This window comes from Aptenodytes patagonicus, chromosome 22, assembly GCF_965638725.1.
Source record: "Aptenodytes patagonicus chromosome 22, bAptPat1.pri.cur, whole genome shotgun sequence".
In the NCBI taxonomy this organism is placed as follows: Eukaryota; Metazoa; Chordata; class Aves; order Sphenisciformes; family Spheniscidae; genus Aptenodytes; species Aptenodytes patagonicus.
The window spans coordinates 4,796,519-4,824,233 of NC_134970.1; the positions used below are offsets into that span (position 1 = coordinate 4,796,519).

Below are 27,715 nucleotides of genomic sequence, written 5' to 3' on the forward strand. Positions count from 1 at the left end.
AGCCTTGAAAGGCTTGACTATTAAAATAAAACAACAAAAGGGTGACTTAGAAGGTAATTATGTTTGACAATTCACTGCAAAATATCTCTATTCCAGTTCCAAAACACTCACAGTAGGTGGATAAGAAACCCAGGCTTGGTAGACTATTACACAAATTTGCAAACTACTGGTTAGAATAAGAAACATATTTACAGTTCTTACCCAATGCATGTCTGTCCCTTGTACATAGATAAGATTGTTATTTTACTCACCATTTCATTTACACTTCATGCAAACATTAGGGCCTATTTACATAAATACATTTCTTGGTATGCATCCAAATTCAGTTTTATTGCTTCCCCCCCCCCCCCACCTCTCCATTAAATGTGCTCCAGTTTTGTTCTGCTGCACGGAGAAGGAGAATTAAAAAGAACAGCAGCAATACCTTATCTCATCTCAGCAGATCTAATAACAGCACCTCATGTCACACGTAATTGTTTCCAGGTTTTCTGCAGTCAAGTGTTAACCTACAAGGGGCTCTTTCGTGCTGCCACTGGTGGCCTGGGGGAGGAGACAGCAGGTCCTTCTGCTGTTCGGTTTTACCACCGCAGCTTCCCAAGCAGCACTAGTTCACTGAAGCTCTCCTTCCAGTCCCTCCCCAGGTTTAACACGGCTGGGCTCATTAGTTTGCATTTTACGACCCAATTAAAGACAGTGGGATTTTACCTCACAAAAATACGACTTGCTTAAGGACCCCCAGCGCCCTGCCAGGGCTGTGGCCCCCTTATAAACACCGTCAAGGCTCCACAACAGCCCAGACCACCGCGCCCACCAGCTGCCCGCTGCCCCCTCCCGCGGCCGGGCCGGGCCGGGCCGGGCCGCGCCGCCCGCCGCGGAGCGACACCGCGGCGCCCCCTGCTGCCCGCCCGCCGCGCAGGCCCGGCCAGGCCCGGCCCGGCCCGGCCCCGCCGCTCGCCCCGGTGCTATCAAAGCCGTGCCGGGATGAAAAACCACCGGGCGACAGCCCCGGCCGCTTGCCAGGCCCTCACAGCCCTGTTGGGCCTAACCTCCGGGGGATAACTAGCAGAAAAGCCATTAGTTACATGGCAGGGGAAGGGCATCTTTGACTCAAAGCTCGGTAGCCAAAGGGATTTTAATGTGTAGATCGTTTTCTTTCAAAACATGCAACTTCAGGAAGTTTAGTAAGATCGTAAACCGTCAGCAGCTGGGAAAAGCTCAGCTTTATAAACACACAGGCCTCTGGCAGGCAACGCAAGCTGAGCAGGCCTTTCAACCTGCGCGGAGGAAGTGCCCTTTCTTCAGGGACAAGTTATATCCACTTCTGACACCGAAGAGTCGTACGTTTACTGACAATTCTGCCAAAAACCCTGTACTTCTGAGCAAAGAGTTATTTTTGACTCCGAGTGTTAACATCTCTCACTCAAACCCATGTAACTTGGGATACTCCCAACTGCCAAAACAGACACAAAGATGTTCTCAGTATAAACTAAAGCTGGCTAAAAATGACTGAAACACTCCAAATGAAGGAAGACGTTGATGCCTCAGCCTGAGCCACCAGGCAAAATATCAAAAAGTGTTTTTTAAACACAGAAAAATGGTTCGTGGTAGATGCACCAAGTTACACTATTAAAACCTGGGCCTTAACTAAACTTCTCAGGTAAGGTTTTCACCACTTAAACAGATTTTATGCCCATACATAGTTCATGATGTTCAGCGCTGGAGAACTGGGAAAGAACCCCAACAAGGACCGACCGGGAAAGAGTCTCCAGGAGAACAGCGCAAGTCCCTTTGTTTTTCAGAGCTTTCTGTAATCTGCAACTTGTTCCAGTCTTTAGAAAACAGTTCTGTGCTGACCGAGACAACAAAGCAGCTCACTTGATGTTTTCGCTATTCTATTTTCTATATTTAGTCTCAGAGCTGGCAGACCTCTACCTTCACCATTTGGTTATCAGGAGAGCGCCCGCGAGGGGCCAGGAGTGTCCATTTTGTCTGCAGTGGGAATATCACGAAGAAGATACTGAAGTGCCAGAAAAGGGATCACTCACCTCCGTAATAGAGTCCCGTGGCAGTGCACATTCGCCACTGTCCCTGATACATTCCTGCTGTGCTGGGGCTGCACATCTGAACGCTGACGTCTGCAATCTCCTGGGGCTCCAGGGACCTGACCATCACCATGTTTACGTGGCCAAATTGGTCTCCCCCGACATACTTCAGACAAACCCCCGGGGGCCATGCCTCTGTCCCTGGGATTAAACAGAAGAAAGAATTACTGACAGTGCACCAGAAAAAGCTTTGTGTCTGTTTGTGTAAGACTGGATGAAACATGCTTATTAAAACAGTTGTGCGATTGTTGAACGGTCAAAGGAATACCAAGATACACATAACACAGCCAGCAATGGATGCTGAAGAATACAGTTTTCAGACAAGGCTTAACTGGTCCATTTAGAGACCAGCAGGACAATTTATATTTCTATTTGAATAATCTCTGGGTCTTCTTTACACAGAAAAATTCTCAAAGTCACGGTGTAACAGCTGGGGGAAAAAAAAAATCAACATAACCGACACACATGTATTTTACCAAGGCTGGAGACAAAGATGAGGTCAGATCTAGGTGGGTTCCCCCCCCATTTCTTTCTGCCTCCCTACATGTAGGTCCTGAGCCTTGTGACATCAAAATACGTTATTAATACAAAGTGCTGGAAACGTTTTCTTTCAGGGATTCGTTCTTTTTAAAGCCTGTTAGCAGTCTCGGGAGGAACTAATAGTTCGAACTATAATTGAAGAACTAGTACTATTTTCTAAATGGATTTATTTCCCCTGTTGCACCATCCCTTCTCTCAGCCTTGTGCAAAGGTGGAAGGGATTGTGAACGTATGATTTATTTGTGGAGATCAATGTTTAGACTGCAGATACTGGGATTGACAGCATGACCTGGCAACCTGTAGAGATACAGAAAACAGTTACTGCATGCAAGCACAGCCATCTCCGCCAAAGATAACAAGTACTGGATCAGACAAAAAGAAAAGTGCTTCCGAGACTCGTGAAAAATCAGTTCAGCAGAATTTTCTTTTGCTTCTTCCCCAGTAATGTGACATGACTAAGCCAATGACTTTGAGAATACCTCCGGCTTGGTTGAGGTCGACGGAAACGGCTAAGGAAAGCCTGAACCACCACGAAGCTTGGAACCACTCTATGTCTAGTCTGAGACGAGAGCAGTGGATGCTGATCTGACCTTAGGTTACCGCAAAGAGCATCCTTCGCAACAGCTTGCCTGCTAATTTAATCCCTGCGGATGCTTCAGTGAAGACATGGCAGGGACTGGTTTTCTAGTCAAGTCCTTATTTGTGGAATTCACAATCTAGCAGGGAAGGCATGATGTGAACAAGTAGTGTGGGATATTCGGGGGGGGGGGGGGGGTGTATATATCACTGCAATTGGAAACAGTGCTGAGATAGGGAGGTCTTTGAAAGAAGAGCTGAGCGACCAGCTGACCTCACACTACGGCGTGTGGGAGTTGAGTATGAAGTCTCATCTGAAAAGGTTGGCAGCCCAGCAACATGGTTCAGTTTAAGTAATTTATGTGATTTTTATCGGTTTTAATGGCTTTAGGCTTGCAAGGTGCCTAGAATGCTGCAACTGATAAGCCCCATAAAATGAAATGATGATTATATCATTCTATTTCAGTACACTCATCTCTCAGGAGATGATAAATTGTAGTAACTGTCCTGCAGAGCCAGCAGCAGCTGGGGGTAGAGTGGGAAGAGGAAATAAGTCTGTTAAATCCTGCTGCTCTTCCAGCAACGGTTCTACTATACAAACTGGTCTTTTGGCAGACAAGCCAAGCACCGTCCTGGAAGGTATCAGAGCAGGGTATTAGTTTTTAATAACACATCTGAAAACCTGACTGAACCTAGCTTACTGCTTGCATGCTTAAAATCGACAATCTCTCAGAGCTCTGCTCGTCATACTTGTCAAGACACTAAACACTTCAGTGACACATGCCTCAGGTATTTCGTGTTCTAGAACTGAAGTCATTTAATCAAGGGTTCCTGTAGAGCTGTTAAAAACCTTGGCTTTGCTTCAGTTATCTACCTAACAAGCAGATATTATCTAGAAACACTACAGTCCTTTGATATTATACCTTAATTAAACCATAAAATGGTTTTAAAATGCTGCGGTCCTCCTTAAACTGCACAGTCATAACACAGTATGTGAAGTTGCATTTAACCAAAACATGCCTCAACAGCATGGTTTTAACAAGATCTGGCCTCCATCACCACTGTTAGAGTACAGATGTACTTTTTAAGAAGTCAGGCTTTAACCCACACAGAAGCCAAAACAAAAGTTGGCCTTGCCAGGAACTCGTAAGCCAAGATTAACTCCCTTTCCTCATTTTAGAAGACCCATGGATTTCAGAAGGTCAAACATTCCAAGAACAATGAAACATTGCTTGAACTAGGATGTTGAATTAGGGCTGAATTTGCATGCAGGAAAGAGTACATCAGAGGAACAGGAGAGGAAGGAGTCTGAAAGGAGCAAGATAGGGGTGTAGTCATAACACACGCAAATGAAGTTACTAATAGTGGACAAACAAGATCTGTCAAACTTACTACATTTGTAAGACTTGTATTTGAGACGCAGTTATAAAAAAAATTGCCGGCCAATTTTTCACATTACTGGAGTTTAAGCAAGCTATACGTGTCACCTTTCCATTGTACTAAGTCAAACAAATACATCTAGAAGAAGTAAACTGAAATAATTAAGCCCTTTCTCTAGAATACAGTCTTTATAAATTAGTGTTCTTAAACACACACACACACACACACCCCTCTCCTCACCTCTCCTGTCCTAGATGAAATACTCCTAGATTTTTAGTATGGTTTTAGTCTCTGGTCTAGTCTCTGTTTAGTCTCTGAACAGCACTCGAGTACTGCAGTTATTTACAAGGAGAAATACTAACACAGCTGAACTTTACTCATGATGATTCATGATATTGTACCTTGTTGTGCTATCATTCTTCTTCACAAAAGTGCAAGCAGGTCAATTCAATTCAGACACACAGCTTAAACATTCATGCAACATCCTGTCATCGCAACACGTGAAGACGAGGTATTCCGCTTTGCATCCACAGATCTCATTTTTCTCTCTGACTGCATCCTAACAGATCAAGCACTGAGAATGTCTTTTGCCCAGTCTCACTTCCTGGATTCCAGTCACTGTTTTGTCCTTTTTCATACTGGAATGTGGTCTCTCCAGCCTTGCATCCTCTCAGCATGAAAAACCAATTCTGTCAAAAGTGGATTAAAAAGTAAAGGGTACCTGCCACGTTACCCTTGCACGGCTACCTCTTCTCAGAGTTAGATCGTTGCATCACTGCCTCCACAGAGAACACAGTTCTATAGAGAGCCGAATGACCAAGCGACACGGACATTCAGAGAAATGGTGTGATGAAGGGTAGTGGTAATATACAGCTGGTCATGAGCTAAAAGGCTTTGAGATTAAAAGGCATCTCTTCATTGACTTAAAAATGTATTCCACTTGTTTGCATCAAGTGATCAGAAACATGACTAGCTAAGGATTCTTAACCTATTTTCAGATCTAACTACTTCCATTAAAAACAAACAAAAACCCAACCCAAACCAAACAAGCCCCCAAACCTTGCACTTCGATTTCTTTTACCTGCCTCTTCTTACAGAAGTTTCCTAGAGCTTTTGTTTGTGTGGTGGCACAAGGAACAAGACTGGGGAACTGACCGACCTGCGCATCTTGCTACAAAATGTTTGTGCCGACATAAGGAAGGGAATACGCACAGGTTGGCAGGCTACCTCCTTCAGTAGCAGGGTGGCTCTATTCCAAGTTAAGTGCACACGAACCTACTGCCTTAAGCCAGCATCTCTTCCATTAGATCTGCCATCCTATCACGTAACACACGCTACATGGGTTTCGCTACCGTCTAAAAGCCTTACCTGTGTTTTGTATCCTCCATGTTTTTGTAAACTGGGTATCAGGAGGGATGGACTCTCCTTCACCGATGGTGACATCTTCAACAAAGGACATGGAGGGTACATTGATATTTGGACTCTCGAAATCATAGTAGGCTCCAATGGCGGCTTGTAGATTCCTAGAAAGCAAAAAAGCAGATTACAACCTAAAGTACAGGTGGCTCAGGTCCTTTTCACAGGTTTATATACGTCATCCTAAACAGTTAAGCAAAAATATTATCCAGACTATATTAGCGCTGCTGCTCACGTTTTTTTTAAAGCTTTTATCTCTATCACACATGGATTCTCCAAGATAACAGAGCTCAAAATACAGCATTTTACTTGCCAGGGACACTATTTTAGACCGCTTTTCTACTCTGCTTCTTACTTTCACTGGAAATTGCGGGACTTAAAAGTCTTGGAGACCTCTACCCCATTAGCTCTTTATGAAATTTGCCGAAAAGTTAAAGAGATACTGAGGGAAGTGCTAAGCAGCAGCATGTAAACAACAGGGAGGTTTCTTTATACCAGCCTTGTTTCCTCAGCTAATTTCAAAAGGAGTGAACCTCGTCATTTTATTTTGGCACAAAAGGTCCAAAGGAGCACAAGACGAACAAAACACAAAGAAGGCTCTTATGATAACTCTCGGGGCCAAAGGGCATCCGTAGCTACGGATAATAACTCGAGCCTTGCTGCTTTTGAAACATATGGTCATGTATGAGCCACGAGTACTCTAAGGCTATTTATTAATCATTAAAGTGCCTGCTCAGCTCTGGATAGTCACAGCTCAAAGGAACTTATAAACCATCTGAGTCAAAAGTTCTTACTGGATAAAGACAAATGACAGTGGAAGTCTGTGATATATTAAGGACGTTCAGAAAGCCACAAATGCTATCGATTCCCGAGTCGTGGTGTAGCTGAAACTCATACAATAATTAATTTGAAAAGAGGAGCAAACAGGAAGAGGATTCATGAGTCTTAGCCGCCGTTCCACGATATACTATTAAGTTATTACGTAAGTGTTTGGCAAGTCATGCAATTCCTCTGTTTACGCATGCCTGTGAGGTTGTGGCCCTAATTTACATGATGTGAGTAGGTGCTGTGAGAATGGAGATGAGTAAAATCTCACCAAAAGCAATGGGCATAACAACTGCTTTTTATTCACGATTACAAAAATCTGTGTTGCTTTTTTGAGCAGGACAGGAAAAAAAAAACCCAAACAAACAACCTTCAAGAACTGGGAACCACCACCTAAAACAAAGCCATGCAGGAGGCTAGTGAGAAGCTGCACTATATGGGTACAGTGGTATACTGAGGGTTTGTATTGTGTGGTGGAGTGTCATGTGTCTAAACCAAAGCCAGAAAGCCAAGGTGAAAGCAAGAGAAACATTTGCAGCATGACCCTGAGAAAGAGCAAACACAGGGCTTTTTGGACTGCTTGCCAGCTGGAAAGGGGCTCGAAACGGTGAGCAAAGAAACTGCCTCCTGTTCAATTCCTACACTGTTCAAGGGGAAAAAAAAAAAATAAATCAGACATTCTGGATAAAATCAGAACTGCATAGGAGAAGTATCACTGCTTTCTCCTCACAGACAACATCGGGGACCCAAAGTGTAGTAGCTAATAGCACTGGAGCTTGGGTCAATGAGGTGTAATAGCAGTATTAGGCAGATCTGTGAGCCACCTGCGACGGGGTCGAGTGGGAGAGGACCTAAACAACAGATGTATCAGTTTGGTAATCCATCACGAATGACAGAAGATAATCACCACAGGAGTTACTGACATCCTGCTAAGTCTCCCAGAGCAGAGCCAGTGTGTTAGGAGGCACTGGAGGAATGTTCTGCACAACGATCGATTGGCAAATTCAGCAAACTGAGGCTTACAGCGAGACCTTTCGCCATCAACACGGCACGGACTTTGATACGAAGGGGAGACAAAAGAGCCACCGTGTAAGACTTCCACATTTAGAACAATGAATTTCAGACCAGAAGCCATTATTCAGCTTGAGGCATTTTCTACTTAGGAGTGTCAGGGCTATATTTAATACAACCAGCTCAGTCAAATGCTACAGGAAGGGTGCATGTTACATTAGCCAATAAATAGAGACAAATGCTCAGTTTTACGTCACCAACCGCCTGTTGCTTATACACTGCACAAGATTTACATAACTCACAACAGGGCTGTGCCAAGAGACTCCTGTTTGCTCAACCAGCTAACACTATCATCCCGAGTTTAGCTTTCACTACGATTTCTTCCTGTATCACAGCAATCTGAGGCAAAAGGTATTCCAAGAGCTGCAAAAGACAGCAATACAGCTCTTTCTCTTCCTAATCCTGAAACACATTTTCAGACATACCACAACATCTTGTGAGTTATGATTCTGGAATCGGTAGTAATGACGGTTTATTGACATTGAGAGGAAAAAATAAAAGTTCCAAGGGGAAGACTTCTGCTGTAATTCTCTGTAAGGCAGCCTGCACTGCTTTTTGTTTGCTTGGCTGCAAATACACTTCAAAAGGTAGTGGGCTATTTGTGCACCTAGGCCCTCTGCCAACTCTCTTCCCCTCCCTGTGTCATATTTCATTGCTTGCTTTGCCATTGGGAAACAACTCCAGTCCTCCGCAGCGTTTAGTTAAAAACTAACTAAAGAACACATGCTGAAAAACAGATCTGCCACCCTTTTGTGATCAGATAGTCACAAACACACCTTCCCGCTCCCACCGTTTTGATCAACGTGCAGCGGGTTTTGTTGGGGGTGAGCCCTTTTGCTCGTTCAGATACATCTTGGCCTTCCCACAAGAGAATTAAAAAGAAGCTTCCAGAAACCAAAGAGAAATTGAAAGTGGCAAGGGCCAAAGTCAGGATGACAAAGCAAATCTGACTTAAGTTCAAGTTCTTTGACACAGACAACCCTAAGAGATAGCCACTGAGAGGCCGTATGGCACCGCTCTGCTGCAAGAGATACCCACAGCGCTCACATTTGAGTCGTGTTCTCTGCTTACACAACCAGCAAAGCCAGCAACGTAGCACTGCTAGCTTTGTTTCCACTCCTTCCAAGAGACAGTGCTCCCCCTCCTTCCCTCCCCCCAAAAAACCCAAGTATTGGTTTGAATGCAGTACTTTGCTTGGGGAAAATGAGTGCCATTTGCAGAGGCAAACCATTTGCAAACCTGATTATTTGCAGGTTCTTGAGACTAAGTAGCACACCCTACCGCTCTGCCTTTCTACTACAGGCACAGTATTAGTGGACTTTACAACCAAATGCGAGCATTTAATGAGAGAGATGGCTTCAAGGTCAACACACTCAAGGCCCTGAAATTTTTATTTTTTTTTATATATACATATATATGTATATATTATATATATACACACACACGATTTTTTTTTTTTAGGTCTTTACCCTTGTGCCCCAGCTGTAATTGCATAGCACCAACTGCAGATACTGCAGGGACAGGAACGAAGAGCTAGATCTCCGAGAGCAAGGGGTTATCATCTAAAGGCTTCTGCTTACACATCCATGCCTGCTTTATTTTACTCCTCCCAGGTGTGACTTGCACCACACTAGCCCTTTGCTCTCTGCCATATGAGATAAATTACTATTATAAACCAAACAACTTTGAAATGAAGATGAGCGTGCCAAATCTAGCCAGTGTAATTCACATGACTGATCTCTGCTAATTACAGGGATGGCCATACATGTCTGCCTTAACATAGCCCTCCAGGTGTCAGGCCCTCCTTACCTTTCCTAAATTAAGCAATTTTTCCATTTTTAGAGCAGTCCTGGACTGCAACAGTCTGTGGCTCAGCCGTACTTACAAAGCAGGTCTGACAGGATTTAGCCTCAAACTCAAGAAAAAAGCCTGCAATCAGAAGTCACCCCAGTGACCTGGTGAGCCTACTTAAAACCAAACCAGTGCTCAATTTTAGTCCTAAGAGCAAGATCCTGGAAAGAGAGAGGGGAGAAGGCAGCAAATAAAGGTTATAGCTCCATATTATTATAGATCCGTATTATCAACCTCCTTCCTCTCCAGGGCCATCCCATGACTCTTACGTGTCAAGTGCTTTTCCAACAAAATCCTACCCGCAGCACCAGAGAAAGTGTTCCTTTTCAGATGAATTCTTTCGCTCTGCTCCTTTGTTTCAAGCCTCAGGAGCTAAATTACAATAGTGAAGTTAAAACCTTCTCTGCTAATAGCTCTGGAGATGTCCCTTAACAACTCTTAAGCGTTTGCAAAGAGGTGGTTTATCTTGAGCCATTCTTTCCCTTCCCTGTTTTTTTCCAGACAGCCTTTTGTTATGTTAAACCAATATATTTAGACAGTAATTACTCCCAATTAACTAGGTCACCACGCAGTATTCAAAAATAAAAGAAAGTCTTCCAAATCAATTCACAAACTAGAGACCTCCTTATACAACCTAACTGTTGTGCAAACAAAAAGTAATATACAGGTAATTGGAATTTTTTTTTTTAATTAATTGAATCAGCTTCTTTTTTAAGAGAATGAAGAAACCGAAGCACTGATGCCTACTCACTGCGGCCTTATGCAAAGCAGGGCATATGCACAATACCTAATCCTTCTGTTACCAATAAAACACATGATTCTTTCAACATACACAAGTTAAGCATCTTGGAAGGAAAGCAATACAAACAGGTCGTCCTAACACACCAGACAAGGGACATCAGAGTCCTGGCAAGCAGATGCTCTCAAAACAGGTAGAGGGAAAGTGAATCGGAGGAATCGTCTACCATCCCGCAGCTGTAACCCTCCCACACACCTCTCCCACCAACCATCCTGCTCGGCTGACACAAGGAATGGTATTTTGGTTTTGTTTTCAATCCAGCAGCTGAAAGATCTGAACTGGAAAAAAATCCCTTACGATGTGCAGGTCGTCTAATGTATGTGGCGACACATAAGAATTCCACTCCAAAATAACATTTGCAGTAGAAAGCAACAACTTTAAAATTTTAACGATGTTACAGGAATCTGTAAGATTTCATTTATTGTCAAATTCTTCGATGAAAGATCAAAAGATTTTTTTTTTTTTAAAGAAAGATTTTTTGGGGGGGTAAAAATCCAAATCAAATCAAAGCTTAAGCTCAAAATCCAGCGTGCAAATTCTGCTCTTACTAGCTCCTGCCCACTCCTACAGCCACACCACCTATCACCAGCTAACGGGTGAAAGTTTCCAGCGCTCTGAGTCTCCTGAGCTGTCAGAGAAAGCAAAGGCTAGACTTCTCAGTGCGATACCGAGTTAGCTTTCAATTTCGAATTTCACCCAGGACGTAGCCCTTTAGATCATACACAGACAGTAAGTAGAGGACATTTATTAAGTCAAGTAGAAAGCACTTTGACAAATGGACTCGGTCACTTCGTTGTGCAGAGCAACTGTAATAAAGTGAATGCCACGTTACATTTCTCTCCCTCTGTGCAGGAAGAGAAGAGCCAGGCACGTGTCCCATCCGTGATGTATGGTCATTGTACGTCCTCAGCACTCATATATGGCGCAATCTTTTGCCGTGAGAAAGGCAACTTGGGCGTTATTCTCCTGGAAACATGCAATGCAAAAACTGAGCAGCGATATAAAAGTACAGTAAAATCTCAAGAACATAATATGTTATGTGGAACACCTTGTACTCCTTCCGTAACTGAATTCTTAACCTTTACAGACCTCTCTCTCGTTCTCCAAATGCAGTATGTAACCAGGCACCATAATGCCCCATAAGGTGTCTATTGTTAAAAACAGAAAGAAATGTGCAAAAGAAATAGTGCAGCAGATGGGTAATTTCTCACTCCTAAATAATGGAACATATCTACATGATACAGGTGGGAGAGACTAAAAATGTACATGGAGGACATCCAAATGAGGCAATCCGAAATCCACTCTTTTTGTCTCTTAAGTCTCTAGTATCTTATTTGGATTTTATTTGCCCCAGCTATTGGGGAACTGGATCGATAACACTACGGGCTAGGACACCTCAAACAGCTCTCCTATTGCTTCTGAAGTAGGAGACACCTCGAAGCCTTAGAGAAAGCTGAAGGGGGTGGAGGGAAGAGATGCACTCATTACGCCACAGGGAAGCACTTTTACCTGGAGTTTTCAATTCAAACATTTTCAATAGAGATGACACATGGCAATTAAGTGGAAAGTCTCAAGATGTTTTGAAGGACTGGAATTTTAATCAGCGAACAGCTTTCAACAGACATCATTTCAGAAAGCAAAATTTGTGTATCAGTTATCGTCATTCTTGACCTCTCTTACACTAAACCATGAGGTTGGGAAACTACCTTAGAAGATGTTAGATGGCCCAAAGGGACCACTGAGGGAAGTCAAAAGCTTTAAGCTGAACTCACACAGCTGAAGGAGGGGGGAGAAAAAAGAGCTGGCTAATTCGAAGCTTATGTATTTTCACACATGAAGCCACAGAAAAACATTTCATTGTCTTAGCTGAAAACAGCCAGTTCCAAATACAAGCGGGATGTTCCAGGAAGAAGACAGAAACCTGTGGTGACTAGAAGCAATACTGTGCGCTCTGCAGGGGCAGCACAGGGAAAGAAACCGAGAGGTCACAGAAGAGGCACACCATTTTCAGTGCACCCCAAGCCACCGAAGGAAATCACTTTCCTTTAGCGGGATTTATACACACCCCCCCCGGCAGTTTAACCATTATCGTGGTGCCTGCACTTGGCTGAGCACTGCACCTTGCCGAACAACAGCAAGCAGTCCCAGTGACCGAATCAATCCTATGATGCTGCTACAAGCACAAGTCCGCGCAGCCACCCCCAGCAGCTGAACCCTGCTAAAGCAGGTGGTCAGGAGCTTTAAGTGTGGGGTAAAATATTTTGAGAATGTCACAGCAGGAGCTGCTCTCTACTTGCTGCCATTGAAAACAGGCAACAGCTCTTCCCCGTGGAAAGTAATCAAGAGCTGCCAGTACACAAATGATTCTGTAACTGCTAATTCCTCAGCATAAACTATGTCACCAATCTATAATTGTCTGCATTAAAGTAAAGGGGGATTAAGCTACAGAAACTGTCTGAGAACAAGTTCAGGCATGTAAGGCAGTCGAGCTGGACTAAAATTATATTGTACCCAATTCCTTCTGCTACAGTTGTCTGCTTACATTTCCATTTCACATGCACCCAATTTTTAAATGTTTTGTAACTTGGAGCACAGCACAATTAGAGTGTGTTCTATAGTTAAAAATACAATATATTTAAAGTCTAGCTTTCATTCAAAATAATCAGGTCAAATATTTGAATTATTCTGGAGAAGAGGTGCGTCTTTGCTTTTTTTTTTTTAAAATGCACTAAATAAAAGCTGTCCAAGAAAATATTTTTCAATTGTTAATTATATAATTTTGTTATTTTTAGTAGCATCAGGGGACAGTTATGGACACCAGAGATGCAACTGTCTACAATAGTTCACATGCACTAAGAAGACATCCACTAAGCTTTGAGTTAGCCGCAATGGATTAAGCAGTTTAAAAACTATTTTCTGTTCCCCAGCCATAGGGTATGGATGACCCTACGCACGCGCTGCTTAGCAGCAGCCATAGCTCAGAGATTGCCAGTCTGTTCTGGCATTTTAGCAACAGCACCTCCAGAGCTACTAGACCCATTTCTATGGTGTCTTTTCCGCCTGTAAGGACAGCGGTTCATCAAATGTTTTCGAGTAAGAATCTTCCCTACTACTAAACTTTATCAAAACCCAAATGATCTTTTTAAACCAAGTGCTTCACCCTTCTCACCACGTTCAGTTAAATTGGTCACCACCTACAAACATTAGTAACTAACTTCACAGTAAGACCTGGATCACTTAAAACAATTCCTAGGTACTGAGACACATAAGAATGCAGGATTGTTTTGTTTTTATCACCTGATCTAGGAAGAAGAGAAGCAAAGTAATAGGACTTCCCACGCGCCACTATCACTTCCCTAATAGATGCCTGGATGAGTATTGAACTAACCCAAGGCAGTTTCCAGGGAAGGAGGAGGACTGACTTGAAAGATCAGGTCTCAGGTTTCCTGCCTCCTCCGGGACACAAGGATTCTCCCCAGTGCCCTCTCAAAAGGAAAGGAGTATTAAGACTAAGCTTGAGATTTATACAGAGGACTGGGGAAGTTTTCCTGAGATTTATCTGAATGTGGATTAGCAAAAGGGAAGTCATAGGCTAAGTCCCAGGGACAGAGACAAGGAGCAGACAAAACATGGACAGCAGGGACCCCTGAGCTCTTCTAAGATAAAGCACACACACCACAACTCCCCGCTCGCAATGGCATAATAATCTTTGTGGCAAATCCAACAATGCCAATACAAACACGAAAGAAGGGTTTAGATTCATTAGTTCAGGGAAAGAGAAAATCCTACCATTTGCTGTTTCATCCTACCTTCCTTTGACTTCTCACATATGGAGAAAAAGAGGACAGCTCAGTAAATGAAGCAAGACAGAACATCTATTGAAAGTCAGATGGAGTTCTCTGACAACAGTTGATTAGTTTACTGGACATCAACAAAAATGTTGCCTTCAAACAGCTGAGGAAACCAAATTAATTTGTTCACACTTCAGTCAGGATTTCCAAATAAAAGCTAGAGAAGAGACCTTGATATAAGACCAGACAAGAACAGACATTTTTTCTCCACAACAAACACAAATCTAACAATGTATTAGATCTATAATCAGAAATATTTGATCAGTAATAAGAGAGATACATATCTGCATCTAAAGAATGATATAAAAACAGTGTTTTGATTTAAGAGATCAAATAAATTCTTGGGGGGCTGCTGGTGTTTAAGCAAGGGTTGTAATAAAAACACAGGTATTTTAATGGCAGCAGTTAGTTGTAGTGAACCCCTCTACCAGACCAATCATGCAGAGCCATACTGTAATCAGTAAAAATGGCTTTTGCTTTAACCACACGAACAAAGGTTTCATGGTGCAGGAGCAGCTAAGGCTGCACATTCCACCTCAATACTCATATCCTGATAGGTAATGCCTAAAAACTTAGGGCTGCACAGTCTGACTTTGCACGTCCTTATGTTTGCTTTCTATATATGCTTTTCCCATAGAACTTTGAGACACCACACGCAACTATTTGAAGACTGGAAAAGAAGAAAAAGAAAAAAGATTTACCATAGGATGACTGGATATACTGTACCAGCAAACCCTTTAAAAACAGTAAGTGCGGGAAAGCTGAGGGCACTGCCTGCGCACCAGTTCCATCCTTTGGCCCACACGTGGCAACCTGCCTGTGAGCTGAGAAGGAGCATTTCAAGCCTGAGTTTTTCCTGACACACACTGGGAGAGCTTCTTTGGAAAAGCGGTCCAAAAATCTGTTAACAGAGGACATCTGCGTGCTTTTTTGTTTTTTAATAGCAGTTCTGCAAACACCTGCAAGGTTAAAAATCAAGACCAGGAGTCCTAGCGTTAGCCGTTATGGGAAACGTGTCACGTGTGAGTGATTTGAGTCTGTTATGTTAAATTCTGTACGTCCTGATGTCTTACCTAAACATACTTTGAGTATTTCTCTGAATAGTACCTATAGTCCACCACTAATATCAAGTGTTAACAGATCCACAGACCCAAGTTTTACTTAAAGTAGCATCCTATCACCTTTGCTAGAAAGCAAAAATTGAACACTTACACAAAGTCAGAGTAAAAGCAATAAAAAACTCCCCAAAACTATTAGCTAGAACATGTCTTTAGACTCCCAATCAAGTACATCCACTTCTGGGCAATATAGGTGGTTCATATAATATAACGAATTTGAACAGCCCACCCACAGGGATAAAAACGTGCATTTATAAGGCAATTTTCATTTTGTTAAAAGCCAATATTCTGTCTGTTCTCCAAGACCAATAAAACACTTGCACAGAAATGTCAGATACGTTTTCCTTGCTACGCTCGAAAATTTCAGACCTCTGATGTAAAAATCGACACCACCACTAGCCAGTTCCTACCTCACCTCGGCTCCCCTCACTCGTACATACAGAAATGCCCTACATCTTACACAATATAGAAAGAGGTTTTACAGCAGATTTCTGTACTATTTTCAGAGATAAACTTAGAAGTATTTTCATGCAAAACATCATCTTTAGAGTACTAGTTAAACCATGATACAGCTACAAATTCTTCTAAGACGAAAAAAAATTGAGGACCTCCAGAAGACATCTGCCTACCTTACAAAAAATGGCCTTAAAAAGACCTTTTTTACCAGAAAGCTAGATCAAAAAAGTCTAGAGTTCGCAACAATAAAACTTTTTTTCCCCACACACAATGGAAACCATCATTATCTGACACATTTCAATTAAATATCACACCTACTAGACTAATAAAAATTCAGCTTTCTAAACAAAAGCTAAAAAGAGAATGTAAAGAAATATTACATGTAAATTACTGAAATACACATACATTAAACTAAGTCTTCCAAATTAGGAATCCCTTCACAGCCAACTGTGTTGAAATGCAGATTTTAAATCCGGCACCACTAGCTACTTCAAATCAAATTAATTCACTTTCTCACAGGATAAAAGAAGCTCCAAGCCTTACGCTGTAGCCTCTCACCCTCAAAATTGGTATACTCTCCAATTAAAAAGAGTAATCCCCCTTCCTTGTCACAATACAATTTCTATACCAGCTTTACAGGAATCTAATGACTTTTACAAAATAGGCCTTAACCGAGCGTCGACAAAAAATAAAATGCACGTTCTGTGCAAAGTGTCCTCTGCTCTTACATTTACACTAATCCATATTGCTGAAAACCCGTCAAGGCTAGGCTGACACTTAAGAACTTCCATTCTGCAAGTGTTTTCGGGAAGTCCAATCTGCCCTGGTACCATCTATCCAGAGACCTGCGACCGTCCTTGCGTTAGGAAGACCGTGAGTAGGTATTTCGGCGCAGACTCATCCAGCACCAACTGACCTAAACAATCCCTATTTTTAAAACATTAGCACAAAGGGTTTTCAAAAGGAGTTTCTGCTGTAGGTAGGCTGAGTCTAGACAAGTTCAGGCACGTTCCTGGCCACGCTATCACACAACGCTGAAGAGCTGTAGTCAACACCTGGAAGTTAACTTTACCACAAAACCGACTCCTAACAGCCCACTGAGCCCCCTCCCTCAAACCTGCGGTGCTGGACGCGCTTCAGCGTGCAGGCAGCCGGGCTTCTGCACTGCCTAACATCTGGAGGGGGGAAGGGAGCAGGGAGGGTTAAGCGTGCCATTTAATGGAGGGTGGATTTTTATCCTAGATGCGATGGCAGCAAAACGCCCTCCCAACTACGCTGCCCGGGTTTTGCTCCCGAGCAGGAAACATTTCGGTGCCAAAACATCTTTTGGAGAAGTTCGCTTTTGGTTCTGGGCCAAAAGCGAAAGCTCAACCTCTCGCTCTAAAGCCTCACAACTTCTAACGAATTAATAAATAAATAAATAAATAAAGAGGGACAATGTGTGCTGCCTTTGAAGAACGTACAGCCGGGACGCTCAGAAAGGGCAAAGTTGGATTTATGCAGCAGAAAGCCAAGAAGTTAGAACAGCCCACAAACAGAACTCAATGCGTAATTAAAAAGAGGCAGAACTCTAGGAAAGCGTTTCATAAATAACAGGGAAAAAGACAACTCACCAAAGCGTTTAACCTGTATTTCTTGAAGATCAAGGAGCAGTCTCAGAAACTTAGGATGCTTATGCTCTACCTGAAGCATTTTTGCAATATTGTTCATAAAACCAGCTGGTGGTTTCTTAGTACTGTCCCAAGTCTGCCAGAACTTCGAAAGCGCATTGAGCAATCCCAGGTGAACTGGACAATGGACAGACTTTCAAAGGCTATTGACAAGTATCTACATTGCTCCACAGTCAACCGCTAACCTTTTTCCCCAAATTGGCTGAATGAGCTATTTTAAAATAATTCCTCTATTTCAGCAGAACTGCAAACTCACTGTAAATGTGTTAAATACAATTACTAACAACACTGTTGGAAATATTCTTTCAAAACGCATTACATCTCAGATTATTTACTACACAGTATGTGAGAGGCATACAACAGGGAAGTAACTTCAGGTCCGGGGACTACATAATTATCGCCAAAGAGCAGCTTGCCCCACGCGTGAAAAAAGTTCTAGTGAAAATTATTGATGTCTTTGTTAGTTAACCCATACATGGACATCACCAAGAAGAACCCAGCCTACCAAGTAAGCGCACTTCTCTCGCCCCTGCTGTGAACTCCCTCACCGTTTCCTGCAGATGCAAAGAGAGAGGGAAGGGATCATCACTGGAGAAAAGCGATGATCTTTAACAAAAGGAAAAGTGACTTGACAGTCTCATCGAGACAAATCATTTGCAGGACAGACTGGCGACGGAAGATTCTGACCCCAATTCTAGGCCACAAAAAACAAACCTAGTGGGCCACTGCCTAACATCAACCGGGGCAGGGTGGGTTACACAGGGTCCCTCAACGTGACAGAGGAAAGGTGTTTCCAGAAAAGGAATATGTGTCTCGATTGCAGCTTTTTATAATGCCCGAGAGCAGGGTTGGCATATCCAGGCCGATAACCCAAAGGCCATACTAAGAAGAGGTGGGAGCTGGAGAACGGGACAGAAACACGGCGGCAGAACTGCAAACGGCACAAACCCAGGCACAACAAATGATACGGCAGGTCAGGAGAGCAGCGCCCCGGCAAGAACACACAAGAAAAACGAGCAGCACCTGTCAGCATACCTAACTCAGCTCCCTGCCGTTGAAAGGGTAAACCCTCACGGGCTTTAAGCCTGCTCTAAGAGCAATCACACTACAGCCTGCGCTCGTTTTCATATACTCTTGTATACGTTACACCAACTTAACAGGTTTCCTTTTTACACGCCCCCATCCATCTACAAGGCTTATCAGCTAATAACTTGAAAACAAAAAAAAAACCTAAAAACTTACGTTTTCAGAACCAAACTAGCCACTGAAGTTGTGAAGTTAAAGCTATTTTAATCACTTAAGATTTTCTTCAACTGCAGTTAAAAGATTTTTTTTAAGAAAGTCATTGGTTATAAGATTGTATTTGAGATACTGTTACTTCAAAAAGAAATTAAATGCTCCTGAAAAAGAAAGCTCCTTCAAGACCAACCAGGAATACCACGGTTATACATAGTATCTTCACGAGTAACTTTCGGGTTCAGCTCTGCTAAGCTTTCTGCTCTCCCAAGGAATATCACAGAAAAAAACCCACAACCCAGCGTGACGCTGCAGTGTCGGTAGTTTTATTCATATTATCAACACACGAATAAAGTGGGAAAGCATCTTCCGCTGTGAACCACTTCTCCAAAGCAAACTCCTGAACTCCTCAAGAGACACCTTCTTTCGCATTGTATCAGCTTACAAAACACACGGTGTTATTTGCTATTCCCTTACTCCCTCTGCAGATGCAGATTTGCCAATATAATTCAGTACAGAGGGAGGGAAAGATGAAAGGAAAAAGGTGACAAAGTTGTCTTATTACTGTTTATTAGTTCAACAATTCCGCGCAAGTTTTTTCCCCAACTGTTGACATCAAGACCTTCGCTTGGATTTCAAGTTTCAAACCTGAGGTTTCTGGATTTGATGTTATACCACTAAGAAAAAAATAGTAACTACAACTTAGCTAAGTGATCTCCGTTAACAATATCTGAAATGGAAAACACTTTGCTCTCCTGCGTCCATCACAGCGAAGAGACGCAAACCTGACACGAGGGTCGCATTTTGGTTAGTGCCCTACACCACGGCAAAGCTGTTAGAGATGGTTTAAAAGACGCGAGTGGCAATAACGAGTCAAACGCCGCAATTCAGGCAGCAGCAATTTCACAACATTCTTTCACAGTCACTGGGTGCCCTGCACCACTGGTTTCTGTTTCCACCACCACCTCCTGGTTTCTGTTTTTCACCATTATCGTGTTTCCCACGAGCTGCACCTTCCCCTGATAGCCTGTACCTGCTTTTTTTCCTAGGGCAGCGACAGAGAGCCTTTATAAAGCCACAACGCACACCGAAAGCCGGCGTATTTAGAGAGAGGCCCCTAGTTTGCAAGCAGATGCTAAGTTTTTACCAAACACCTAGGCGACTTTCACGTGGAGACCGTGGCAGCTTTGACACTTCCGTACAGCCCTTCCACCGCAGCCTTCCCTCCTTCCGAAGCCCGCCTTAGGGTCCAGGGGCACCCTAATCCACCCCTGAACTCAGCTCACCCTCCCGTTCCCGCAGAGAAAGCGCCCTTTAAGAGCTCCCGGGTCCGCTGGATCACATGCCCCTCTTCCTATCAATTAGTCACTCTTTAACAGCTTTGCAGCCCTTTGACCGACGAGCTCCACGAACTGGCAAAATCACAACCCCGAGCTGGAGACCTGGGGGGGGGGGGGGGGGGGACGGGACGGGACCCGGGTCCCTCCTCAGCCCCGTCCTGCTCCTCTCCTCCTCCGCGCTGCCATGATAGCTCCCTCCCCGCCACACACACGCCCCGCTCCGCTGGCGGCCCACCGCCGGTTCGCCCCGCCATCAGCGACCCCGGGGAAGAAGGGGAGGGGAAAGCGGGGACCCGCCAGAAACGCCGCCCCCCCCACCTCCCTCCCTCCCTCCCTCCCTCCCTCCCCTCCCTCCACACGGCGGCTCCCCTCCCCGGCGGGGCCCCGCGGGCGGCGGGACGGGCCTGCCGCCCCCCGAGGCGGCTCGGGGCGGGGGGAAGGCGGCCGGCCCGGCTCGCTGCGCGGCCCCTCAGCGCCGGCGGCCACCCCCGCCCCCGAGGCTCCCCTCAGGCGCCCAGCCTCCGCGGGGCGGGCGGCCTCCCGCCCTTCCCCTCCGCCGCCTCACGGCCGGCGGCCTCTCGCCGCTCCCCTCCGCCGCCTCAGCGCCGGCGCCTCCCCGAGGCCCGCGACCCGCCGGGTCCCCGTGTCCCCCTCCCCCCCGGCCCGGCGTCCCCCCGGCCCCTCGCACCAGTTGGTCATGTCGAGGAAGAAGGCGCAGCCGGCGGGGCTGAGCTGGAAGCCGAGGAGCCGCTGGAACTCGCCGATCAGCACGTCCTTGTCGGTGGTGCCCAGGCAGCTGAACTTCTGCATCAGCTCCGCGTCCAGGTCCACGTCCATGCCCTCCATGGCGCTCAGCGGTCCCCGCCGCCCCGGGGCCGCCCCGCTGCCGCCGCCGCCGCCGCCTCAGCGCCGCATGGGGGCGAGGGGGGAGCGCGGGCACGGCGGGGGGCGGGGGGGAGGGGGCGCGGGCGACGCCAGCCGCTGCCGGCGCTGCGCAAGCGCCGCTCCGCCCCGCGCGAGGGGCACGCGGCCTATGACGCCACCGCGCCGGGCGCCAGGCGCGGTGGCGTCACCCCGCGCGCGGCGGGGGAGGGAGGGGCGGGGGGCGGAGCGTCGGCGGCCCGCCCCCGGCGGAAGGAGAGCCGCAAGGGCGAGGGGGCGGGGGCGCGCATGCAAATGAGTGCTTTGCATACGTGGGCGGGCGCCTCGCGTGACGTGGGGGCTCCGCGCGCACGACCGAGGCGGGCGGAGAGCGACGGCGACTGCGTCACTGGGCGGGGTAATATTTGCATAGCCCCCAGCCGCGCGCTTCCATATATGGAGGCGGCGCGGGCGGCGAGCGCGCGTGTTTATGTATGCAAATAAGCGGCGGGCGGGCGGGGCCTTGTGACGTCTCGCGGCGCTACGCAAACGAGGCGGCGCAAAGCCTGCCGGGGCCGGGGTGCTGGCGCGGGGCCCGGCCCGGCCCGGCGGGGCCTTCCCAGCAATTCCCCCCCCGTGTCGGCCCCGCCGGGGCCCGGCCCGGCGGCTCCGCGGCCGGTAGCACCGATACTTCCCCTGAAGGCGATAAAAGGTCGCGGGTCCTCGCCCCGCCAGCACCGGGGGGGACCCAGCCCAGCCCAGCGCGACGCCGGCTACGCGTTGATGTGTTTAACGTAAATAAACGCTCACTGGGTTTTAACGCAGGCCTGCTGCGTCACGCGGAGGGTTTTCCTTCCCAAGCGCGGTCCCGGGCCGGGGAGCCGCCTCCCGCCGCGGCGTGTGCCCGGCAAGCAGCGCCGCGGCCCCGGGCCCCGCTCCAGAGGGAACCAGGAGCAGCAGAGGCCTCGCCGGGAGCGGGGCGGGGGGGGGGGGTGTCGTGATCACGGCGCCCAGCTCTGACGTAGGCTCGCAGGCGGATAAGCTGTGGCGTGACGGGAGAAGCGACCGAGGGGAGCGGCGGAGGCCCCGCCTGTGAGGCGGGAAAAGCGAAGCCCGCCCGCAGCCTCCTTTGCCCCTCGCGGGCCGCCGTCGAGCGCCGAGCCCGCCCCGCCCCGCCGTTCTACGGGAGGCGCCGGAGGTCAAGCGGCGGAAGGTGTCGCTGCGCGAGTGCGTCACTTCCTGGCGGCGCCGGTGGCGGGGCGCGGGGAGCACCATGCCCAAGTGAGCGCGGCTTCGGCGGGCTCCGGTGCTGAGGGGGCGGCGGCGGGAGGCAGGGCCTGGGCCTGGGGCCGGGGCCGGGGGTGGGAGCCGGGGCGAGGGGCCGCCCGGGCCCGGCGGGGAAGGGGGGGGGGGGGGGGGGAGGGGGAGGGGTGGCCGTTCGTCCCCGGGCAGGGTTCGGTGTCCCCGGCGGGGCGGTCGGTGTTGGTTCAGGCCTCGGGGGGCGCGGAAGGGGCGCGGGCAGGCCGAGCCCTGGGCGCTCGTTCGGTGCAGCGCCTCTTCCTCCGGGCGCAGCCGCGGGGCCGGCGTCGGGGGTCGCGTTTCAACGCTGGCGGCGCAAAGTGATTTCTTAATAGCAAGAGGTTTCCCTCTTCAGGTTTTATTGCGATTACTGCGACACGTACCTCACCCACGACTCGGTAAGTACCAAACCTTCCGCGGTAATTTCTCCGTCGTATCAAGAGGGTTAAAAGAAAACTTACCCAGGCTGAAAGCGGGTTGCTTGAAATATTGTGGCGCCCTACTCGTCCTCTCCCGCTTCTTTGCAAAAAAGAACGAGAACGGGAGGAGTTTGAATGTCAGCAGCGCTCAGCGGTCAAGGGCAGCCGACGCTCGTGGCTGCCGAGGAGCGTTGCGGTCAGTTGGTAAGGGAGGGCGGGCTGGCTGCCTGGGCAGCCTCCTCTGCTTAAACTGGAGTCTGGAGGCTTACACGTAAAGGTTTCGCACGTCACCCGTCCTCTGACCGGGCACAGAAACCAACCTGTTTCATACTGCTAAGTTGCATACGTTTAAAATCGTACAACAGTTCCCAGTAAACTTTGGTTTTATGTGGTGTTACGTAAGCCTTGGGTTTCCGTGGTCTTTCTCAGCCCTCCGTGAGAAAAACCCACTGCAGTGGCCGAAAACACAAAGAGAATGTGAAAGACTACTATCAAAAATGGATGGAGGAACAAGCTCAGAGCCTGATTGACAAAACAAGTAAGGCTAATCCTTCTGTGACCCCGGGTTGCTTTCCCGTTACTTCCCCTGACTTTCCTCTGGCTGCTTTTCTTCTGTTCTTCCATGCTGATTCTTCCTCGCTTCCCCGGTGAGTCTTTGCTCCGTGAATCAGGAGCGAAAACTTCGCTTAGAATCTGAATCTGGAACTCGTCAGAGCGTGGGCTTCCGCGTAAGAGACGAGGGCTCTGCCCGAGGGGTGGTTGCAAGCAGGCACCTACTGCTCTACTGTGGTTGAGAGGGCTGTAGGTACCGCCGCCTTTGGCACTGCTAGTGATGTCATACAAGGTCTCATCACACATTTTTGCTTTTTGGTAGTGGCACGGTTATGTAGAGAGCATGAATAAGAAATCCAAAAGATAGGAAAATGGACGCTGAAGTGTATGGATTTTTGCATTTTTAAAAAAAAAAAAAGCTCTAGTTGCTTGCCCTCAGTTCTCTAGGGATATTGATTTTTTTTGTCCTCTCTTGCTATCAAAAGCTTGAATAAAGCGTGAAGAGTTTCCTCTGTCAGTTTATAGGGTTCTTTTCCTCTCGCTTGTCCTCTGAATAATGGTTCTTTCCTCTCTCCAAAGAAATACAAATGCCAGATTAACTTTCTGGCAACTTTCTTTAGATCATAGAATCGTAGAATCTCTCGAGTTGGAAGGGACCCGTAGGGATCATCGAGTCCAACTCCCTGCTCCTCGCAGGACGACCTAAAACTAAACCGTATGACTAAGAGCGTCGTCCAGATGCTCCTTGAACTCAGACAGGCTCGGTGCCGTGATCTACTTCCCCGCGAGCCTGTTCCAGCCTTCCGACCGCCCTCTCAGCCTCTTCCTAACGTCCAATCTGAACTTCCCCTGAGGCAGCTTCATTCCGTTTCCTTGTGTCCATTTTCCTCGTGACGCTTCCAACTCTCGCATCTTTTGCCTTCCTTCTAGTTGATTCCAGTCTTTTGAATTTCTTCTTTTCCCTTCCACATAAGATGTTTTTCATGCTTTTTGTCACCTACCTCAGTCACTGCCTTATTACCATTTTCAAGACAGCATGTCTTTACCCAGTGATCCCAGGTGAAAGCTGCAGCTGCAAATCACGTGATGCATTTTCTCTACCGTCCGCCTTCCTGTTAGGTGTGTGAAACTCATCAAGGAGCTCTCTAGTCTCGGCTGGAGTAATGACTGTAATAATTGTCTTCAAGGATATCAGGTCCTTCCGCCATGACAAGCAGCATAAACCAGGGATTTGTTCCAGAGTTAGAACAACTGAGCGCGCAGCATGACATGAAGTATGCTCTGACCGCGTGGCATGAGAAGGAGGATTGACGCAGGAGCTTCCTCAGCCTAGTAACTGGTTTTTCTCCTGGGATTCTTTCTTTCCTTTTTTTTTTTTTCTTTTCCCCCCCAATGTAGCGGCTGCATTTCAGCAAGGGAAAATCCCACCGACACCTTTCTCGGCACCACCGCCCGCGGGAGCCATGATACCACCTCCCCCCAGCATCCGTAAGTCTGAACTGGACAGGTTTTGACTGGGGTGGCAGCCCTCGTTAGCGATGTTGCATGTTTCCTGGACTTGTAAAGAAAAGTCCTTTTAGCTTGAAATCAAGCTAAGACATTTTGAGCTCGTGAATACCGAAATGTAAGAGAATGCTTTGTGAGAGTGTTTCAGCCACCATCTTAATCTTTAGTTTGTCTGGTTTTAGTAATGTTGAGTACGTTAACAGAAACACGTGCCTCCTCACTACTTGCTAGCTGCAGTGTAGCTAGCTTCATGAAAACTTCCAGCACGGGGTTTGGTTTTGGGTTGGGTTGGTTTTTTTTAATGGAATAGGATTGATAACCTCCTTTTGCACTTCAGCTGGCAAACGGCTGAGATCCTTTCCTGCTTAGAGTCCAGCTGTTGGAAGTGGTAGTCGTCTGCATTAGGTATGCAAAGTTGGAAATAAACAGCTAGCATATTCTTCCCCCGGCTCACTTTTTGGCACCTGAAGTCAGAGTTGAAACTGAAAACGAAGGCAGGCAGCTGTAAAGCAAATCTGAGACACCTTAATTACTCAAATGTCCTGTAAAGTTTAAGAACTGCTTTGCGTTGATGAATGTGAAAGCAGCCAGATGCGTAACCAATCTCTGTATGTGTTCAGCTGGCCCCCCGCGGCCTGGCATGATGCCGGCCCCTCATATGGGTGGACCGCCAATGATGCCAATGATGGGCCCCCCCCCACCAGGAATGATGCCGGTTGGACCCGGTAAGTCTTGGAGACAGGTCAGTCTGTAACTGAGGTACCGGGTGGCCTGGCGTGCAGGATGTTTGGGTTATGTTTCCTGCCTCGCTGGGCAGTAGAGAGTTGCGAAAGGAGCTCGGCGGAAAACGTGAAGCAGCTGCAGTACTTGGGCGCTAGACGTAGCGATGCGCTCTAGTTTATAGCTTGCGTCGCTCCAGACGTCGTATTGGAGGCAGCGTGGGTGGACAGCCCCAAGCGTCCCGCTGTGGAAGTGTTTCGGTTTGCGTGTGCTCTGTACGCACGTTTGCTGATCCATTATCTCTGCATGGTGAGGCATACAGCAGTCTTACCACTGCTAATTAAAGTTCCTTTACTGCTTGTTGAGAGTACTTACTAGCACAACTGAAATTATCGCTCTGGTAAATTGTAGCTTTTCTACCTCTAGTCTTAGCAGTACAATCTTTAATTGTTTAGCAATTCTGTTTTTGCACAGGGGGTACATTTCAGCACTAACTGAATTTTATTGTTTAAAATGTCTCAAGATAATGTGTTCCAGAGAAACGACGTGCCTTTAAAAGTCTTTTTTTTCAGAACTGTAAAGGCAAACTAAAATGTCTTGATTCATTCCGCTTTTGAGCTTACTGGCATTTGAAGAATTCTCAGGGGACGTCTTACTGAAGCCATTACTGGAACAAATGTGAAGGAATACGCGCAGGGGCACTAGAATTAGTGAAGTGTCTTTGCAATTATTGTCTTGCTTGGTAGAAACTGTTCTTTAAGTGTTTTTTAAAGGCACAAGATACGTGCATCATCTGCGATATTAAGCAGCATGGTCGCTGCCTGAAAATAAATGGAGAAGTTGGACGGAAACCGTTATTTCAGTGCTTTTTAGTAGAGCACCTGTTTTCCTTTGGTAATGCTGTTACCCAGCTGTAAGCGGCACGCCAGTCTTATTCCAAACACACTTAACGGGAGAATTTCACGTTTTTTTTCCAAATGAACTTTCCAATTCGGTAGCTATTTCCTTGAACCACTCTTTTGAGTGGTCGAAAATAATTTATCGGTGAATGTTGTCGAAAGTGGGCGTATAACCCAGGAACTTGGGTCTTCCTCTGCTAATGGCTAATATCCTTCAGGGGGGAAATGCAGTCCGTCTCGGCCAGCTTCCAGATCAAAGCTTACAGACTTGTAAACTGAAAGTTCCCTGGAGGGTGGGGGAGAGAGAACCTGCGCACTGTATTGATGTGGCTCGGCGGTTGCTACTCCCGAGGGCTCTTCTCTCATGTCCTTCCTTTCCCCTTCTAGCTCCAGGGATGAGGCCGCCGATGGGAGGACACATGCCGATGATGCCGGGGCCCCCAATGATGAGACCGCCCTCCAGACCCATGATGGTGCCAACCAGGCCGGGAATGACCCGTCCAGACAGATAAAGGTGGAAATGGAGCTACCTTTTCTTGTTCGTTTTACCATCTTCCGTATGATAAAATACCATAGACCTGTGTCCCTCGGATTTTGTACTAAAACAGTGTGTAGGGGAAATCTGCTGTTACTTCAGACTGCAGACGGTTTGACCTAGATGCACACTGGACTGATGCTTTTGTACCTGGTCTGGGTTTTTTGGTGGGTTTTTTGTTTGGTTGGTTGGTTTTCCCCCCCTGCCGTTGAATTGTAAAACACAACAATAAAACATTGATGTTGGTTTACGTATGGAGAATCTGAGCCTTACTCTGTGCGTGGGTTTTCTGCCTGGCAGAAAGAGACGTCGGTTTTCTTTGCTCCCTCTCTACCTGTCTTGCACAGAATTTTTTAGGGTTTGGTTTTTTTTTTTTCCCCTTAGTTCTTTGGTAATCTCATTTTTCATGTCATACCCCTAGAGAGATGTTTTACTACCTGCATTTTGAATTCTTGTTTCAAAACAACAAGTATGTGTGGTTTTAGTTAAAAACAGAAAAGGTGACATCAGGAAAGCCTGCAGTGATGTCCCTAACTGGGGAGACTGCAACATTAAGTGACTTTACTAGCACAAAATAGGTTGAATTTAACAAGATGTTGATTCTCCACTGAGGGAAGCAAAGAGACGCTGTTAAAAGGCTACTTCTTACAGCAGTTGTTTTGATGCTGCCGAACATATTTCTGCTGTTCCATT

At 46.7% G+C, this 27,715-nt stretch overlaps 2 protein-coding genes across 5 annotated transcripts in view; one reads left to right on the forward strand and one right to left on the reverse strand.

Annotated features, from left to right (window-relative positions):
• Positions 1-21,153, reverse strand: part of ILRUN (inflammation and lipid regulator with UBA-like and NBR1-like domains) — a 35,072-nt gene extending 13,919 nt beyond the window's left edge. For all 3 annotated transcript variants that reach the window (XM_076358296.1, XM_076358297.1, XM_076358295.1), the window contains exons 1-3: positions 20,920-21,153; positions 5,967-6,121; positions 2,046-2,243 (exon numbers count right to left, since the gene is read on the reverse strand). In XM_076358296.1, the coding sequence (XP_076214411.1) occupies positions 2,046-2,243; positions 5,967-6,121; positions 20,920-21,077 (511 nt within the window). In that variant the 5' untranslated portion in view covers positions 21,078-21,153. The remainder of the gene's footprint in view (positions 1-2,045; positions 2,244-5,966; positions 6,122-20,919) is intronic.
• Positions 21,154-21,748: 595 nt separating this feature from the next.
• Positions 21,749-27,272, forward strand: SNRPC (small nuclear ribonucleoprotein polypeptide C). 2 transcript variants are annotated; one of them, XM_076358298.1, is made up of 6 exons: positions 21,749-21,886; positions 22,747-22,789; positions 23,240-23,348; positions 24,761-24,850; positions 25,489-25,593; positions 26,875-27,272. In XM_076358298.1, the coding sequence occupies exons 1-6, from the start codon at positions 21,876-21,878 to the stop codon at positions 26,997-26,999; spliced, it is 483 nt and encodes a 160-aa protein (XP_076214413.1). In that variant the 5' UTR covers positions 21,749-21,875; the 3' UTR covers positions 27,000-27,272. The 2 variants fall into 2 exon arrangements, with proteins under 2 accessions (XP_076214413.1, XP_076214414.1); XM_076358299.1 differs by lacking the exon at positions 21,749-21,886 and adding an exon at positions 22,279-22,373.
• Positions 27,273-27,715: the final 443 nt, after the last annotated feature.

Excerpts from the sequence above, each read along its gene's own strand:
- SNRPC (XM_076358298.1), top strand. Across the intron at positions 23,349-24,760 it reads GAGCCTGATTGACAAAACAA|CGGCTGCATTTCAGCAAGGG; the intron begins GTAAGGCTAATC and ends CCCCCAATGTAG. Across the intron at positions 24,851-25,488 it reads ACCACCTCCCCCCAGCATCC|CTGGCCCCCCGCGGCCTGGC; the intron begins GTAAGTCTGAAC and ends GTATGTGTTCAG.